The following is a 20,152-nucleotide window of genomic DNA, read 5'->3' on the forward strand; positions in this document are numbered from 1 at the left end:
GGGGCTGTGGACACCAAACTTCAGTTATTGAGGTAGGTGTCTTAGAGCAGCATCCTGCTAGACAGTTAAGATAAGAGTCAATACAGACCATATATTTCATGAGATGCTACCCATTACTAGACCTTCAAATCCCACAGTTTCCTCCCAGTTAAAATTCATGAGTTCTGATTCGATTCAGAAAGGGCCTTGAAATGAATTTAGCATTTGAATATACCTTGAGGCAGCCATTGGATGGGATATTATTAATGATTATATTTTAAGAATATTATGGGTGCTGATAATCATCTCATTACTTTTAAGGTAAAATATGTTTTTTATTAGGATTTTATAATTTAGAGTTACCACCTGTCAGAAAATGTATAATTTTAGATCTGGAAGAGATCTGTGAGATCATTGTCCTGATGAAGAAGCTGAAGCCTGGAAAAGTTGAGTAATTTGTTAGACGTCTCTGGGCCAGGTAGTCATGGCAATAGAAGTCTGTCAGTTACTTCCCAAGTGCTCTTGTTACTGTAAAGCGTGCCAGAGGGGGTGATGAACCCCTACTTAATCACTCCCTATCAACAAAATGACTTATTTTGTATTCCTAAAACATCTTCTTTGAGTCCCGATATATCATTTTATTTTTTAAATCATTACTTTCACATTATTCAGGAGTGGACGAAAGTAGGTATACAGTTGTGAGTACGCAAAACACAAAGTTCAGAAAGCTATTGTAATAATCAAAACCCGCATGTCTTTTTCCATATGAATAACTATAAACCTAATTTTGCCCACCCCTGTATACGGGTATGTGTTTGCTTGTAGTACTGACTGTGATTAGACAAGATACACATTAACAAATTCTAGAATTACATGTGTTAGAATACAAGAGAGTCTGAGTATACAGACATAATTTTAATGTCTATTTACTTTTATGCCCTCTCAGTTTTGGCAAGAGAACAGACCTGACTATGTCAACATCCAGCTGTACCTCAGTCAGACAGATGGGATACAGGTATGTGGCTGGATGTTATTGTAAGTTCAACAAGCCTCTTGATAATAGGAGATTTACTGTAGAGGCTGTGCTAGAAGAACATTTCTGCAGGTGGTTTGAACAGGTTTCCCACAGGAAGGCCTCTCGGAATGTGTCCAGAAAACGCATGGCTTGTCCTTGACGAGGACCATATTATGCCTTATTTTGATCTTCCTCACAGGGAGGACGTTATTGCCTCAAATTCTTTACCTATAGAGGTCAGACCAGAAGTGAACAGTCTCATGACTACGTTCATCGAGAGGAGGTTTTATGTGGAAAGAAAAAATAAGGTCATACACAATAAAGTTTATTTCCCTTCAAGGGAAACACACACAAAAAATAGTAATAGCTAGCTATCACACATTATTTATTCATTGTGTTACACACTGTGCTATACAATCATATACATAATCAAATAATTCCAACAGATTCAAGAGGTAGAGGATATTGCTCTCCCCATGTTATAGATGAAGAAACTGATGTTTACAGACAACATTGAAGAACTGCATAATTGCATAAATCTGGGCATAAATGCTTTCACAAATTTTATTTTAGTATTTTCTATCATACATTTTCTGTAATACTTCGAATACGAAATATGAATGCTTGTCAGCTACTATAAAACTAATCTAACCCTATTTTTTCTAGTCAGAGTTCTCCCCTACTTGGTATGTAAAAATATTTCATTTTGTTACTCTTATGAAGCAAGTCGGTACCACTATCCTCATGGTATTGCTGTAATTGAACGACGAAATACATGTTGCATTTTGGTTCTCAGTTTGTCTGCCTGGAACTTAGACACTTTCTCCTCTCTTCCCAACTTCACTCTGGTTCTTCAGATCCCATATTCTGTTCATTGCAAACACCAGTTCATTCGAGTTATTTGTTGATAGACCCAAGATCTGGAGCTCTGCTGTCTTAGGCTGTCTTGTCTAAGATCATTTCCCCAAATTTATGATCACAATTTGTAGTATTTTACCCATCTAATGTGCCAAATATGACAACTGTATTTGCAGTGCAAAAACAATTCAATAAAGTTGATGTGCGGAGGCCTTTTTTGCGAGTAAACAATTAGAATGCATTCTTCAACATTGCTGGTGTTTAAAAATGCTGCAGATCAGCCATTTGTAATAAGGTCATTCAAGAAGAGAATGAATTTTAAAGGAAAAGAGGAAGGAAATGATGTTCTAACTGACTGCGCTTATTAGGTTGCCATTTGCTACTTATATTCTTTATATCACAGCAATTTGGTAAGAAGCCAGCACCAGCAGAAATGATGTTAGAGAAATGGGTAATTTGCCAGTTCTGTGTCATATAAAATATAATGCTTTCTTTGTGGTAGAAAATAATTGGAGAAAAATATCAAGCACTGAATTCAAGACTTTATATTGGACGCCCTCGGTGGAAACTTCTGTTTGATGAAATAGCAAAATGTAACAGAGGGTAAGTACTGTTCCTCAGCATATTTGACATGTGGCTAATGATCAAATTAAAATATTCCCAAGTCATTACATGCAGTTTTTAAAGATGAATTAGTAATGGGTTTACAAATTAGAAGGCCACTTAAATATTCAATTATCACTATCAAAGGAGGAAGCAAGGCAGGGACCACCTCATGGATATGTAATGCTAAATAATTAAAATTTGGCTTAGAAATAGTGTATCAATTATTTATGAATTAGACCCTTCTACCTACTTTTTCATCTGTATAGACCCATATTAAAATGAGTGTTCATTCCTACAGCATATCAGGTGATCATGGGAAAAGTTTTTCAAAATCATGTTAGCAAATAAGGAAGCTCTACCAATAATTCTAACAAAATATGCACTTAAAAATCAGTTTTTGTACCTTTTTACCAAAATGAATACATTTTTTTGAAGCTTTTAGTTGTAATTCGCAGTCTGTAAATCAGGAATATTTTTAAACATCTTTTCTTTTTCTTGGAAACTATAATTGTAAAGAATTTTAGCATTATGGACTATATATCTATGATCTGAATAGATTACTACTGAAAGAAAGCATTCACTTTAAGGCATAGATTCGACAACCCATTTGTCTTCTATAACTTTATTATAGTACAAGACAATAGTCTACAAAAATCTAAAAGCATTTTGAAAACCACATACCCACTCATACATTTTAAAGTTGCCATTGAAATAATTGCATCATAAGGTTAAATAGTTACAAAGGCTGTAATTTCTAACATATTGCAGATGTTGGCATTTTAATATTAATGTAACTTTTTCATTTTAATCCTCACCTGAGGATATTTTTCTATTGATTTTTTTTTTTTTTAGATAGAGTGGTAGGGATGGGGAGAGAGAGAGAAATATCAATGTGAGAGAGACACATCAATTGGTTGCCTCTCGCATGACCCTGACTGGAGCCAGGGCTCGAACCTGCAATGCAGTACATGCCCTTGACTGGGAATCAAACTTGAGCCTCTTCTAACCATGGGCCAATGCTCCAACCACTGAGCCAAACTGGCCAGGGCTTAATGTAACTATTTGAAACATATCTACTGGAATCTAACTATCATAGTTTCTTGATACCAACCTCATATATTGTAAATACACAAACAAGTTTTCACTAGCCGTTGGAAATTATACACAATTATTTTTCCTACTTGAACTTGCATTTCTATCTTGATTAAACAGCAAAGTTTCCTCAAAATTCAATTATTTTATATTTGAAATAATTATTTTTTGTTGCTAACCTAAACATATTTCTGCAAGAATGCATATAAATTGATTATTTAAATTTTAAAATTTCCTGTGACCCAAAGGCTCTAGTGTTCATTTTTTTTTTTCTGGATTGAGTTATCATTAAAATTATTAGTATATACTTGATTAATTCACAATCTTAAAAATATTTTTTTATAAATATAACAAGGATATTTTATTGTAAATGAATGAGACAGCTTATGAGATGGAGAGATTTTTTAATAAAATCCCAATTCATAAATTCATGGATGAACATGATGTATTGAAAGAATCACTGATTCATCATGGCCCTTGGCTCCATCTTCAGAGATTTTGTTTTAGGAATTATGGGTGGAGTCCCAGAAGCAAAATTTAAAAAGGAATATATACTCATGTAATTCAGATTTCAGACAGATTTGAAACCACTTCTGTGTTCCCTTCCTTTGAAAAAGTAGTTTGGGATTGAAGAGGGAAGCATTATTTAGAAAGCAGAGGTCCTTTGTACTATACAGGGCCCCAGTTAAAGGTGACCTAAAGAATAAAATAAAAGTCAACCCTATGTTGTTTATATTCCTTCTCATCTTCCCCCAATAGCATCCACCTTATGTGTGATCATCATGTCATACTCACCTGGGTCTTACTGTGCACCACAGATGACTCATTCTTCTATAGTGACATTTAACTGACTAACAAGCATCCTTTTATTAGTTTTTATAGTACACTGCTAAAAACTTTTATAGTTTTTCTTTCTTTCTGAAATCAAACCCAGAAACAATAGAGGATAATATATGGAAAATTAAACCTGAATTATTGGTTTCTTTGGTTATTTCTTAAGAATTCTCATTTGTTTTACTGTTTATCATTTACAGGGATTTTGTGTGTTTATTTGGTTTTTCATTTTCTTCAAACAGCAAGCTGGTTTAAAATGAGCAAATGTGCACCACCTACTGTTCACATTCTGTACAACACCATCACTTTCTGTATTTGCTCTGGGCAGGCACCTAAAATGCATTTTTTAACATTTATATTGTTTTTTGTTTTGTTTTGTTTTTTAGAGAAAGAGGAAGAGAGAGAGAGAGAAACATTGATGTGAGAGTGCAACATGGATCGGCTGCCTCCTACACCACCCTTACAGGGAACTGAGCCCACCACAGGAGCACACGCCCTGACCAGAATCAAACTGACAATCTTTTGGTGCACAGGATGGTGCCCAATCAACTGAGCCACACTGACCAGAGCAACACATTATTTTTTAAGGGGATTTTTATGTAGCATAGTATAGAGAAGAATGAATTAACATCTTAATGTTTCATTAACTAGAAAAAGGTACTATTTAAATAGAAGGGAGCATTTTAGATATGTAATTTTGGTTAACTCCATGTACATAAATTACATAAAGAATACACTATAGAGAAATAGAAATAAAGAAGAAAGATATAAATTATGTAATTTTAATACCATATGCTGGGCTACAATTTAATTTTCAGAAAGTGATTATTCATTAAACCAGTAGGTATTAGTTTAATAAAGTGTATATAATACAAATTTAAATTGTATTAAGCAATCCTTGGCATGCACACACACACATATATACTTTTATATATACACATTTATAAAAGTATGTATACACATATAAGTACATATACATATATAAATACATATACATATATATTTATATAAGTACATAAGTATATGTACATATATATCAATGCATATATACTTAAAAGATACATATTGAAAATATAAAATTTTATTTTAACAAAAATTGTATGAATCTATAATATATATTTTTTCAACTTAGTCTTTTTCAGAGATACTATATATTGTTCATGAATAATTTTTGTGGAATTACACCTCAACATTATTGTAGAATATGGATGACATGACCATTCCTATCTTGGATATTTAGGTTGCCTCCAGTCCTTTACTGTTACCAACAGTGTTACAGTAATTATCTTTGCACATGTGTTGTCATGCTCATGAGAGAGTATTGCAGTAGGATCCTTGAAATGCAATTGCTGGATCAAAGGGTGTGCACATTTCAATACTGTCCTACCAAAACCAAAAAGCTAAATTAATTTATACTTAATTTACTTTGCACTTGTGCATGAGAGTGGTTCCTTTCTTTCATGGCCTTTTTAAGTTCAGAAAATGAATTATATGATGGTATTATATGATTAAGGAAAGTGAAGGACCTTTTGAAGTCACCTTGCTTTCATCATTATTTTACAAATGAAGTAGCTAGGATCCCAAAAGATAATGATTTGTCTGAAGCTATGGTTAATGAGTCAACTCAGACATGAACCTATATGTTCTGACTATAAAATGCTCTGTGCTTTATTGAAAACATGTCCCAAATTGAAAAAAGTTGCAATCTTATTTTACCATGTTCCTCTTGGGGACAGTGTGGTGTTAAAAGAAACCATCATGTTCACTATATATGTTGCAGAAAAATGTTAACTGTATTATGCAAAAAATTCCAACAACTAATTTTTTAAAAACATAAAAAGGTATTCTACATATTCTTTATAAGCCATTCAATATTTAACAACCTGTCAGAAAAGTATTTGTTGCATCTAACCAAAATCCAGTTTCCTATTAGTTATAATAAAAATGTATATCAAAAAAGTTAAATTTATGCTTTATGCATTATGCAAAAGGAGAAATAACTGACTTTGCTTGAACTTTTGGGGCAGAGGATTACTACTCTGGGATTGGGTGAAATGTCTGAGACCATATTTATATTTTGCTGCCTCATGATGTTTTAAAAAACATTACCAATTAAGGATAGTTTGGTCTCTCCTATTTTCTCCATGTCTGTGGGTCAAGTCACCCTCAAACCTCTGGGTCTGTAATACAAGGATTGAGTAATCTCTAAGGATAAAAAAGTGTCGTTATATGAGATCCCACACTTACAAATCTACAGTTTCAAATTAGTTGTTGAAACTTTTTGCATAATACAGTTAACATTTTTCTGCAACATATATAGTGAACATGATGGTTTCTTTTAACCATCTTTAAACTTGTATTGGTATAATAGGAAAATATGCACAAATATATTGAACATTTATTAAACTAGTTCTATTTGCTCCCAAACATTCTCTACTTAGCTTCTACATCTGTTTCTACCCACTCAACAAAGATTTTGTGGATAACGCTTTAGATAATTGTTGAATTGTAGCAACCTAATGTGAATTTAGTGTAAATGATTGCAGAAATAAATTGCAGATCTTTAAAAGGTGGTAGGATTTAATTCAGTTAGTGAATGTGACATTGGAGAACTCCTTAAATTACTCACAGATCTCCTAAACTAGCTAACAATTGAAAAATAAAATGTTAAAAAAAAGAGATGATATATGTATACTTTAAAAATAATTTTATTTTAAAGTATTTACGAGAAGTCTATAGAAAATCTGAAAAATTTGAAAACCTTACTCTGTAATTGTCTTATGAAAGACAAGAAAAAAATAATGGTCTCTTGTCATAGTGCAGTGTTGACCGAAAATGTATACAAACAGACAAAATGACTCATTTTTTTTAAAATTTGGATGAAAACCACATTATGGTTATTTATTTGTTTTGTTTGTTTGTTTAGGTGGTATACACTCAATAGTATAATTTTATTCATTTAAGTAATCCATTGTGTCTAGATCTGGTTTTAATAGCAATATAAATTTTATTAAGTATATGAGAACTTATTTTTATACAGCTCTATTATTTTCTTTCTTCTCACTTTGGGTGTAATTAGCTCTTCTTTTGCTGGTTTCTTAAGGTGGAACCTTACGTAGGTTATTGATTTCAGACCCATTTTTCTTTCTAATAAAAATGTTTAATACTATAAATACTATAAATTTCCCACCATTTTAGCTACATCCTACAATTTTTTATTTGTTTTTACCTTTTTTGTTGTTGTTAATCCTCACACCAGGATATTCTTTCCATTGATTTTTAGAGAGAATGGATGGGGTGGGGAGAGAGAGAAATATCGATGTCAGACACATTGATTGGTTGCCTCCTGCATGCATCCCAATAGGATCCATGAATAGAACCTGAAACCCTTCTGTGCACAGGTTGATGCTCTAACCACTGAGAACACCAGCCAAAGCATGTTTTCACTTTTCATACAATTCAATATATTTTTTTTTAATTTATTTTTTATTGTTGAAAATATTACAGATGTCCTACTCATTTACACATTGTCCCCTCATCCCTGCTCCCACCCCCCTCCTGCTTTCCCCATCCTAATGTCTGTATTCATTGGTTGTGCATATAAGTTCTTTGGTTTATCTTTTCTCCCCCTCCCATGCCCCTTCCCTCTGAGGTTTGTTAGTTTGTTCCTGACTTCCATGGCACTGGATCTGTTTTGGTCGACAGAGTATTTTGTTCAGGATGTTCCAAAAATAAGTGAGATCATGTGGTAATTGTCTTTCTCTGACTGGCTTATTTCACTCAGCATAATACTGTCCAGGTCCCTCCAAGTCATGTCAAAGGATAAGAGATCTTTCTTTCTTACACCTGCATAGTATTCCATTGTGAAAATGTACCACAGCTTTTTATCCACTCATCTATTGATGGACACTTGGGTTGTTTTCAGATCTTAGCTATTGTAAATAGTGTTTTTATGAACATAGGGTGCGTATATTCTTTCTGATTGGAGTTTCGGGCTTCTTAGGATGTATTTCTAGAAGTGGAATCACTGGGTCAAATAGCAATTCTATTTTTAATTTTTTGAGGAAGCACCAAATTATTTTTTATAGTGGTTGCACCAGTCTGCATTCCCACCAGCAGCGTACTATAGTACTCTTTGTCCACATCCTCACCAGCGCTTGTTGTTTAAGGGTTTGTTGTTTCTGTTTTTTTATGGTTTCACAAGTTACATTTAAGCTTTTTATCTATTTTGAGTTTATTCTTGGTGTAAGTTGATGGTCTAGTTTCAGTTTTTTGCATGTAGCTGTTCAGATTTCCTATCACTATTTACTGAAGAGCCTGTCTTTTCCCCATTGTATGCTCTTGCTTCCTTTGTAGAATATTAATTGTGCATACTGTTTTAGGTCAATTTCTGGGTTCTCTGTTCTGTTCCATTGATCTAAATGCAAGTTCTTGTGCCAGTATCAGGCTGTTTTGATTACAATAACTTTGTAGTATAACTTGATATCTGGTAGTGTGAGTCCTTCCATTTGTTCTTTTTTAAGATTGCTATGGCTATTTGTGTTTTTTTTAAATTTATTTATTTCATATAAACTTTTGGAGTATTTGTTCTAGATCTGTGAAATATGCTGTTGATACTTTAATAGGGATTGCATTGAATCTTCAGATTGCTTTGGATAGTATGGACATTTTAATGATGTTGATTTTTCCAGTCCTTGAGCATGGTATATGTTTACACTTTTTTATGTCTTCCTCTATTTCTTTTTCCAATGTCCTGTAGTTTTCTGAGAACAGATCTTTTACCTCCTTGGTTAAGTTTATTTCTAGGCATTTTATTTTTTGTTTTGTTTTAATAGTAAATGAGATTAATTTTTTAGTTTTCCTTTCTGAGTGTTCATTTTTGGTGTATAAGAATTCCATTGATTTCTGGATGTTAATTTTGTATCCTGCTACTTTGCCAAATTCATTTATTAAATCTAGTATATTCTTGATGGAATCTTTAGGGTTTTCTGTGTACAATATCATGTCATCTTCAAATAATGACAGTTTCACTTCCTCCTTTCCAATTTGGATCCCTTTTATTTTTTCTTCTTGTATAATTGCTGTGGTTAAGACTATGCTAAATAAGAGTGGTGAAAGTGGGCATCCCAAAATATATTTTAATTTCCCATGTGATTTATTCTTTGGTCCATTAGTTATTTAGGCACAAGTTGCTGAAGCTCCAACTATCAGGATTTTACAAATGCCTTTTAATTATTTTATTAAATTTATTTATTGGCAATAATATTATATAGGTTTAAAGGATACAATTCTATAATATAGCATTTGTCTATTGTATTGTGTGTTTACCACCCAAACTCAAAAATCTTTTTCCATCACCCTATATTTGACCCCCTTTATTCTTTATACCCTTCACCCCACATTTCCCTGTTAACCACCATACAGTTGTCTGTGTCTGTATCTATAATTTTTGTTTTTTAATCCTCACCCAAGGATACTTTTTTTGGTTAGAGGGAGAGACATACAGGGAGAAAGAGGAGAGAGATAGAGAGAGAAGAACATCAATGTAAGAGAGACACATCAATTGGTTGCCTCCTGCACAACCCCGACCAGGGCAGGGATTGAATTCACAACCAAGGTACATGCCCTTAAGCAGGAATCGAACCCATGACTCTTTGGTCCATGGGCTGATGCTCTATGGGATCATGTTCCAACCAAGTGAGCCATTGGCCAGGGCTGTAATGCTGAAACTATTTAAATTGCATCTTATTATATTTTATTATTATATATTATTCATTACAAAATATATTACATTTTATTATTACATGTAATATGAATATTGTTGGTTATTTACCCAGCTTTATTGATATATAATTGACATAAAATTACATAAATTTAATGTGCACAATGTAATGATTTTATATATGTATATATTGCAAAATGACTACCATAGTAAGATTAGTTAATGCATTTATCACCTCACATAATTACAGTATATATTTCTTTAATTTTGTAGTGAGAACATTTAAGACCTAATCTGTTAAGAAACAAAATTCAACTGAATAAATTTGAGGATCTAATTGGCTTCACTCAATGATTAATGAATTGGGCAACATCCTATCTAGCAAATAGAAAGGGGATCCAAGAAACAGTACAAAATGGAAGTCTTTTATAGGCAAAAAGGGACAGTAAAAGAAATTTCTAGCACAGAGTGGATTTTTTCAGGCAAGGTCACTTTTCTTTGGGGAAGGTCAACTGTCTGATAGGCAGATTACCTCACTGATGCTGACCAGGTCATTTCAGATTAAAGGTTAAAGGTTACATTCCTGGTCTAGTTGGTGTAGCTCAGTGGTTGAGCATCGACCTATGCACCAAGAGGTTGCAGATTTGATTCTTGGTCAGGACACATGCCCACGTTGTGGGCAAAATTCCCAGTGGGGGACATGCAGGAGGCAGCCAATTGATGTTCTCTCTCATTGATGTTTCTCTCTCTCTCTCCCTCTCCTTTTCTCTTTCTCTAAACAATAAAGAAAAAAAAAAGATCACATTCCTGGTTTAGACTAAAACTGCAATTAAGTCTTAGTTTGCTGATGTGGGGCTTACCACATGTGACAATTTTTAGCCTGTTTCTTTTTTAAAAATTCTCTTAGCAACTTTCAAATATACAACAGAGAAGCAATTTTCAACCAGTGTGCCATACAAGCTGTAAAACCTGACTGTTTAGTCAGAGGCACTGACCTCTTTTCCCTTCAAATGTCAAATGAAAAAATAACAAAGCCAACACAAAAACCATCCGGTGTTAATGAATCAAAATTATACCAGTTTTTTTTTTTTGTCACATTGACAAAAAGTATATTTTTTGGTGTGCCACAGAATATTAGTAATTAGTTTATGTGTGCCATGAGATGAAAAAAGTTTAAGTCTCTGCAATAGAGTATTGTTAACTGTTAACTGTAGTCACACATTGTATATCGCTAGAACTCACTCCAACTATAACACAAAGGTTGTGACTCTGTCAATCTTACCCCATTTCTTACCTCCCCAACCTGCTCCTGGCAACTACTAATCTGCTCTCTGTTTCTGAGATTGTTTGTTTTTTTAAGATTCCATATATAAATGAGATCATGCAGTATTTGTCTTTCTCTGTCTGATGTATTTCACTTAGAATAGTGTTCTCAAGGTCCATACATGTTGCAAATGGCAGGATTTCTTTCTTTTTTATGGCTGAATAGTATTTCAATATGTGTGTATATTTCTATATAGATACATATCACATCTTATTTTTAATCTCTTCATTCATCAGTGGACACCGAGATTTGTTTCCATGTCTTGGCTATTGTAAATAATGCTGCCGTGAAAATGGGGGTGCAGATATCTATTCAAGATAGTGATTTCATTTCTTTTTTGTTAATACCCGGGAAAGGGATTGCTGGATAATATCATAGCTCTATTTTTAACTTTTTGAGGAACACCCATACTGTTTTCCCTAAAAGCTGTAACAATTTACATTTCTACCAATAGTGTAGACGGGCTCCCTTTCTCCACATCCTAGGCAGCACTTACCTCATCTTTTTTATTTGTGTTGTTTTTACAAATTGTTGTTTTTCTTTCTCTTTTAAGATTTTTTCAGTTCCATTGAGAAATATTTAACACACTTCACTGTATAGGTTAAATGTATAGCTTGATGGTTTGACTTACATATATTGTAAAATGATTGCCACAAAAGGTTTCATTAACATTCATCATCTCACAGACACCATAAAAGGAAAAGGAAAATATTTTTGTTCTTGTGATGAGAACTCTAAGGATCTGCTCTCTAAACAACTTTCTTATACATTATACAGCAGTGTTAACTATGCTTATCATGTAGTATATTATATCCTGGTACTTACTTATCACACAACTGGAAGCTTGTACCTTTAGACCACCATCCTCCAATCTTCTTCCTCTACAGCCACTCCACCTCTGATAACCACAAATCTGATCTTTTTTTCTATGAATTTAGTGGGGATTTGAGGAGGGTTAGATTCCACATATAAATGAGATTATTCCATTTTTGTCTTTCTTTGCCTGACTTATTTCACTTAGCATATTGCCCTTATGGTCTATCTATGTTGTCTAAATGGTAAGATTTCCTCAGGTTTTGGCTGAATAATGTGTGTGTGTGTGTGTGTGTGTGTGTGTGTGTATGTACACCTAGGTTGTTTACATGTCTTGTCTATTAAGGACGTGGGGGTGCAGATACCATCTTGAGTTAGCATTTTCATATTTCCTTTGGATATATTCCCAGGACTAGACTAGCTGGATTATAAGGTTGTTTTATTTTTAATTTTTTGAGGAACCTCCATACTGTTTTCCATAGTAGCTGTATCAATTTACATTTCCACTAACAGCGCGTGAGGGTTTCCTTTTCTCCACACTCTTTCCAACACTTATCTCTTATCTTTTTGATGGTAGCCATTCTAACAGGTGTGAGGTAATATCTCCTCATTGTCATTTTGATTTTCATTTTCCCGATGTTTGGTGATGCTGAGCACTTTTCCATGTACCTGTTGGCCATTTGAATCTCTTTATTGGAAAAATGTCTATTCAGGTTCCTTGACTATTTTTAATTAGATTTTTTTTTTGCAATTGAGTTGTATGATTTTTTTTATGTATTGTGGATATTAACCCCTTATCAGATATGTAATTTGCAAATACTGTCTCCCATTTCATAGGTCACCTTTTCATTGTGTTGATCATTTCTTTTGTTGTGTAGTAGTTTTTAATTTGATGTAGTCTCACTTGTTCATACTTGCTTTTGTTGTTTGTACTTTTGGTGTCACATCCATGAAATCATTTCCATAGATTTTCTTCTATCAGTTTGATGGTTTCATGTCTTACATGTATGTCTTGAATTCTTCTCAGGTTAATTTTGTGAGTTGTTTAAGATGGGGTCCAGTTTCATTGTTCTGCATATAAATATTCACTTTTCCCAACACCATTTATTGGAGAGACTACTTTTTCCTCATTGAGTATTTTGACTCTGGTTGGGTTTAAATCCAGCAATTTACCGTTACTTTCTATTTATGTCAGCTATTCTTTCTTTCCTTTACCTTCTTTTGGAATGAGTATTTTTTACGATTCTATTTTTTTCTCCTATGTTGGCATGTTAGCCATACCTCTCTGTTCATTTGCTTTTAGTGATTTCTCTAAGGCATTGTTTTCCAAACTGCATTCCTTGGATCAATATCACCTGGGAATTCTTAGAAACACAGATTCTTGAGCCCTATCCAAGATCTGCTGAATCAAAAGCTCTAGGGATGCGGCTCAGCTAGCTTGGTCTGTAAGGTTTCTCAGGTGATTCTGATAAAGCTGAAGTTGGACAAACATTTTAGGTTTGCAGCGCACATCATTAGCTCATCACAGTATACTTCAGATAATGTTATACCACCTTAGGTATTTACATTACATCTGCATCTTTTTGGCTTTTGTTCTCATTCATCTTATTTCCAAATATACTGTAAATGTTATAATATCTTGTTATTGCTTTTGTTTTAAACATCAATCATATATTAAAGAGAGAAAAAATTAGACAAAATATATATTACATTTAGTCACAGATTCACCATTTTGGTCCTCTTAATTTTTTTGGAGGGGAGGGTAGATTCAGAATTTCCTCTGATTTTATTCTCCTTCCTGAAGAATTTCCTTTAATATACCTTACTGGGCCTGTTTGCTAGCAGTGAATTCTCTCACATTTTGTTTGAAAAGTTTCTATTACATTTTCACTTTTGAAAGTTATTTTGTTTGATGTGGAATGTGGTTGGTATATAGCTTTCTGGCAGCAGCGCTGTGGGGGCCGGGGTGGCTGAAGCCACGCGACAGCAGTGGAGGCAGTCTCAGCCCGGCAGTTTGAGGAGCTGCTGTGCCTCAGAGCCCAGTGCCCCCTGTGGACTATTTTTGGACACTGTGGGCTCCACAATGTGATCAAATGAACAATGTGATGGCAGACTTAGTCTAATAACATCCCCAAGTTTCATTTGGGATGTTGTTAGCTGAAGCTCTTCCTGAAGTATCTAAAAAATATGAACTTAGTTCTGTTCCCACCTGTTTTTCAAGAATGCTCAAAAATTTACCAATTAGATGGTACACATGCCCCAGAGTTAACCAAAAAAGATTAGCACCATGCATCCGTGGGCTCCCTCCAACCCAGTAGTAATGAGCATCCAAAGAAGACCTCCACCTCCACCTAGAGAAGTTAACTCGTGGTGCCCCCAGCATGATGTTTATGAATGGGACCCAGGGGAGCTGCACTGTGGTTTCCACAAGCAGACAGTGGAAATTCTCAGCAAACATTATATTTAATTTAGCAGTTTTGATATCTTCTCAGATGAAAAAGTTCAAGGCCTCAAAATCTATTTCAATTGGCCCACCTCTACCCAGCTCTATGTTTCTGGCAAGTTCATGGGGGGAACTTGACCTAGTTCAGGAGCTGGAAGCATCTGAAGGACTAGATACAATTTCCCCCAAAGTTCCAAAGTAGAGAAAAGGCTCAAAGTACTGACACATAAAGCTTCTGTGATGCTCTGTGAGAGGAAACAAACAGGAAGCTAAATGTGGATTCAGAAAATTCTAGAAATACTACATGGTACTGGTGTTGAAAATGAAACAGTTGATATATTGGAGGATGAAGACCTTCTGCAAGGATTGAAAATGTACTCCAGTTGGCCAGCGTACGTGAAAGGGGAGCTTGCTGAAGGGCTGGGCCTTGTCAAGGAACTGAAAGAAAATGGTGAATGGCTGCTCCCACTGAAAGGAGAATATTAATAAATGTTAAGTGTGGTACCCAACGAGTGCAGGATAGAGCTACAGTGGAGCAGCTTATGAGTCAGTCCTCAGACGTGAACGAGGAGGATGCCTTATTTCCCAGCCTAACTCTATATACTCCACAAGGTTGTGTTAAATAAATGTATGTTATTTTTCCCCACAAAAAATAGAATGCAATAAACATCTTCAAATTTAACTTCTTAAAAAGAGAATTTGCTTGTTATAGAATAAGTTACATTTTCTTTTATCTTTCAGCACTTTGAAGATATCACTGTTCTTTGTATTCTCCTTGGGGTCCATTCAATTATTGGATCTATGTGTTTGTTTTTATCAAATTTGGGGAAAATTTTGTCATTTTTTTAAATGCTTTTTTTCTTTTTCCTTCTGTCTCTGTCTTTGTTGGGACTACAGGTACATATATTTTAGACTAGTTGATATTGTCCCATAAGTGACTGAGGCTGTTTTGTTTTGTTTCATTTTATTGTTTTTTGTTTAATATTTTTTCTCTGTGTCCTTCTACTTTGATTGATTCTAATGCTGTCTTCACATTTATATACGTTTTCTTCAGTGCCTATTCTTCTGTTAACCCACAGTATATTTATCATTTTAAATATTGCATTTAATTGTTGCAATTTTCATTTAGGCCTTTAAAAATCTTCTACTTCTCTTCATGTTGATGCTTATCTTTGAATATATGAAGACTGTTTCTCATCATTGTTTCAATGACCATGTCTGATAATTCCATCTGTTGTAACCCAGGAGATCGACCAAACTCAGACGCCGAGATGGGGTTTAATAAAAGGAGTTTATTGAGCTAAGTCCGCAGGCACCTGCAGTATGTCCCACACAGGAGTAACTGCAGCCCTGGAGAGCTAAAATGGCTCCTTTTTATAGGATTTTGTAAGGGGGTTGCTACGTGTAAGCAAGCATGTTACAGAAGCAGAATTTAGCAGTTAGTTAATTACCTGTTACTCAGTTTCCCAGACATCTCAAAGGTCAAGATGTTTTCAATAGATTATCGCTGGTGCCGCCCAGGATTACTCAAGGGTTAGTTATTACCCCAGGGTTAGCGATTACTTAGGGATTAGTTAGTGAAGAATGTTCTTCAGTAAAAGAGTAAACTGACAACCCCTTTGGTTGTCGTGAAGGCCTCTGGGAGTTTAGGTCAATGGCACTGAGTTATAACACATCATTTCTGTCATTCTGAGCCTTTTTCTGTTGACTGATCTTTCTCTTTGTATTAGTTTTTCAGGGTTTCCATAACAATATCCCACAGACTGAGGGATTAAATAGTAGAAATTAATCTTCTCATAGTTCTGGAGGCTGGGAATCTAAGATCAAAATGTCATCAGAGTTTATTTCCTCTGAGGCGTCCCTTCTTGGCTTACAGATGATCACCCTCTTATTGCCTCTTCACGTGGACTTTTTTTCTGTGTGTGTGCCTCTCTCTTGTCTCTTGGGGTGTGTGTGTGTGTGTGTGTGTGTGTGTGTGTGTGTATTTTTTCCTCTTCTTATAAAGACACTAGTCAGATTAGAATAGGGTCCACTCTAACATCCTCATTTTAACTTGATCATATGTATAAAGGTCCTGTCTCCAAATATAGCTATATTCTGAGGTACTGGGGGTTAGAGATTTAACGTATGAATTGGGATGGGACACAATACAGCCCCTAACACTCCTAGTCATAGTTCATAATTTCTTCTCTGTACATTTCTGGTAATTTTTGATTGAACACTCTATACTATAAAGTTTAGATGTAACATGCTAAATTTTGATCTATTCTTTTCAATATTGTTGGGTTTGTTTCTGGCATGTTTTGTTACTTAGGTTTAGTTTGAGTTTTTCAAGGCTTGCTTTTAAGTTTTGTTAGTATTGCTCTAGAGCAGCCTGCAATCTAAGGCTGATTTTACCAGCATCCTGTCTACCTTTTGCAAATATAGTCGTACCTTTCTAGAATACAACCTATTGCCCAGGTATTATGTATAAATTGTTCCATTCTGGCTTGTGGGAATATAAACTATTTCAAGCTTGTGTAAACTCTGGATTGTGTTTGACATACTACTCCCTGATAGATCTTTATTGAGATGCATGTCATTTTTTTTTCTCACACATCAGCAAATCAGTACTCAGCCCAAGGCTTAAGGATATACCTCTATAGATCTCCAGAGCTTCTTTCTGCAGATATCTTTTGCCTTCCATATTCTTCTCTAAATTCTATCTACTTTGGCCTTCACAAATGTTATTCCTTGTCTCCTGAACTCATTGAGACCACTAATCAGTGCTGCAGCCAGCAGCTTGCCTCCAGGCAATAGGCAGAGAGACAGTTGCTGACTTTCCTTGTTATTTTTCCCTTTTTTAGGGGTTACTGTTCTCTTCTGCCTGTTGTGTATATCTGAAAATACTTGTTTTACATATCATTTTTTCTAGGTATTTAATGCCAGAGGGTAAATCTAGTTGCCATTACTCAATCATGACTGCAAGTAAAAGTTTTATTTTCATAGTTCTTTGATTTATTTTTCAAGATGAAAAGTTTTAATAGCCATGACCGGTGTGGCTCAGCAGTTAGAGCATCAGCATACAGACCAGAGAGTCCTGGGTTTGGTTCCCGATAAGGGCACATACCTTGGTTGCAGTTTGTCCCTGGCCCCAATTGGGGTTGTGTGGGTGGCAACCACTTGATATGTCTCTCACATCGATGTCTCTCTCTCTTCCCCACTCTCTCCCTCCTGCTCTATCTGAAGATGAATGCAAAAATGTCCTTGGGTGAGGATTAAAGAAAAAAAAGTTTTAGTAAAACTATTTTTCAGTATATGTTACACACCTTTATACCCATTTAAATACATTCACTGTCTTTTTTTTTCCCAGCACCAATTATTTTCAGACAATGAGGACATATGGCATTTGTCTAAGATATATGAGTTGTTAATCATATTCTAGAAAGAATTCCAGCAAGTCAACAAATAGTATTGAGGAAGATTATTAAGAAATATTTGTCATTTTCTGGGACTTATTTAGTCTGTTCGTTAGGAATATGTATAATTTATCTATTAAAATTTTATATTAGCGAATAAGAAAACCTTCTTGGCATTTACTACAATTATTTCAGTGCATAAATGAAAAAGAAAATGTATCCAGATTGATATGCTTTTTATTTCGATGTGGATATAAATTAGTCACTTAAAATTATCCTTTCAAATAGGTAATGACTTCTCTTTTTTTTCTCCTATTCATCACTGCCCATGCAAATTCATGGACTCTTTAGGGAAACTGTATATAAAACTGATCTAGTGTGGATGAACATCTTTCAACTGAGGCTCTTGGTTTCGTTTCTGTCCTCACCAGTGACAAGTAGTGAAAAGGCCAACTGCTCACTCTCGGTTCGATAGTAAGGAAATATGTGCTCATAGGTACATTCTCTGAATTATCCTGAACTCTAGTATGAAAAGCATTAGGTAAATAAAATAGCATCTGGTTACTCATTTACATTTGGAAATAACTGGACAATTGTAGTAGGCCACGCAGCAAGAAATTAACATTGTTAATATCTTGTACATGCTCACAAAGCATACTTCTGGTCACATTCTGCGACATTTTCCAACCAATTTTCTATTATTTTCCTCTCCCTCCCCAGGAAAACAGTTGGTGTGTTTTGCTGTGGACCCAGTTCAATTTCTAAGACTCTTCATAAACTGAGTAACCAAAACAACTCATATGGGACAAGATTTGAATACAATAAAGAATCTTTCAGCTGAAAACTGCGATAGACCAGGATTCTAAAGAAGGAAGGAGTGCAATTTCTAACACTTTGAAATTCAAACACCTCTGTCATGCCAAAGAGTATCAGGGCTTTCTTATTTATGATTGTTTTAAATGGAAATGCAGAGAATGAGGCATGGCGACAGGTCACAGCACATGTTTAATCTGGAAACCAAAGAGGCCCTAAAGAATATTTGATGTGATGATTCACTTTTCAATGCTAGAATTAAAACTATTAGATCCGCACTGTTGATTTTTATGGCAGATTCAAGAACTCCCTAGTGAGGAGCTACACATGCTCATTGTGAGGCTGATAGCCTTGGTCCTCTTTAAATTGTTTTTGGGTGAGCAAATGCAAGATTGAACAAAATTAAAAATTCATTGAAACACAGATTACATATTCTACATAAGAATAACAGTAGTTTTGATTGAGAAAAGCCCCAGGCAAATATATTTGATGTTTGAAGATACAGCACAAGATTCTCTATTGATACGGGTACTTTGTGTCAGTATCTGATCTTCCTCACTACTGATGCTAATACCTCCCCTTGATGTCTTTAGACTTTATGCTGAATGAATCTGTTATAGATGTTGATATAGTATCTATTTTTATATATTTCTTTCTTTTTTCTCTCTCTAGGAAAACCTTCCCTCCCTTGCCATGCATTAGGCACAATTATTTAATCAGTTGTTTTTACCCTCAATTTATTTCATTAATTACTATTTCATAGTAACAAGGAGATGTTATTACTATAAATTATAAAGGGATATATGGACTAATAGGTTGTTTTTCTTTTCAGCTTTGTGATCTCTTATTTTTATTTACCTTTTTCCCCAACATAGTTTGTCTTATTTTTTAGCTTCTTAAGGTACTTTGTTTAATTTGCACTTTGAGACCAAAGGGCATCCTGTCTGTCAGTGGTCACTGAGATAAACATAAGATCTCTCTTTTGCCACACATTGGTTATGTTGGAGACATTGAAAGTGTCTAACAGGAAACCTATAATTATTTCCTACACAGGATAAAATACTTCATTTGTTATTCAAATTTAAGTTCAGAATCAAGCATATTAGTGCTACACCATCTGTTATTCTGGATCTTAAAAGGGAATTATTGAGTTTAAAGTTATTGTTGGTATTACTCTGTGTAATCCTATCAGTTCCTGTTCCCTGGCCATTATATTCTTGGCTCACAGAAAAAATTCACTTTAATACCTTAAGAA

General features: G+C 34.6%; 1 protein-coding gene and 1 pseudogene across 3 annotated transcripts in view; both read left to right on the forward strand.

Annotated features, from left to right (window-relative positions):
- NOX4 (NADPH oxidase 4) overlaps positions 1-19,702 on the forward strand; it is a 162,606-nt gene extending 142,904 nt beyond the window's left edge. For 2 of the 3 annotated variants that reach the window (XM_036258166.1, XM_036258167.1), the window contains 3 exons: positions 926-994; positions 2,355-2,455; positions 18,805-19,702. In XM_036258166.1, coding sequence (XP_036114059.1) covers positions 926-994; positions 2,355-2,455; positions 18,805-18,925 — 291 coding nt within the window. In that variant the 3' untranslated portion in view covers positions 18,926-19,702. The remainder of the gene's footprint in view (positions 1-925; positions 995-2,354; positions 2,456-18,804) is intronic. The other variant, XM_036258165.1, reaches the window with a different exon arrangement.
- LOC118627713 lies at positions 10,304-15,172 on the forward strand (annotated as a pseudogene).
- Positions 19,703-20,152: the final 450 nt, after the last annotated feature.

Source organism: Molossus molossus, unplaced genomic scaffold, assembly GCF_014108415.1.
Source record: "Molossus molossus isolate mMolMol1 unplaced genomic scaffold, mMolMol1.p scaffold_m16_p_13, whole genome shotgun sequence".
In the NCBI taxonomy this organism is placed as follows: Eukaryota; Metazoa; Chordata; class Mammalia; order Chiroptera; family Molossidae; genus Molossus; species Molossus molossus.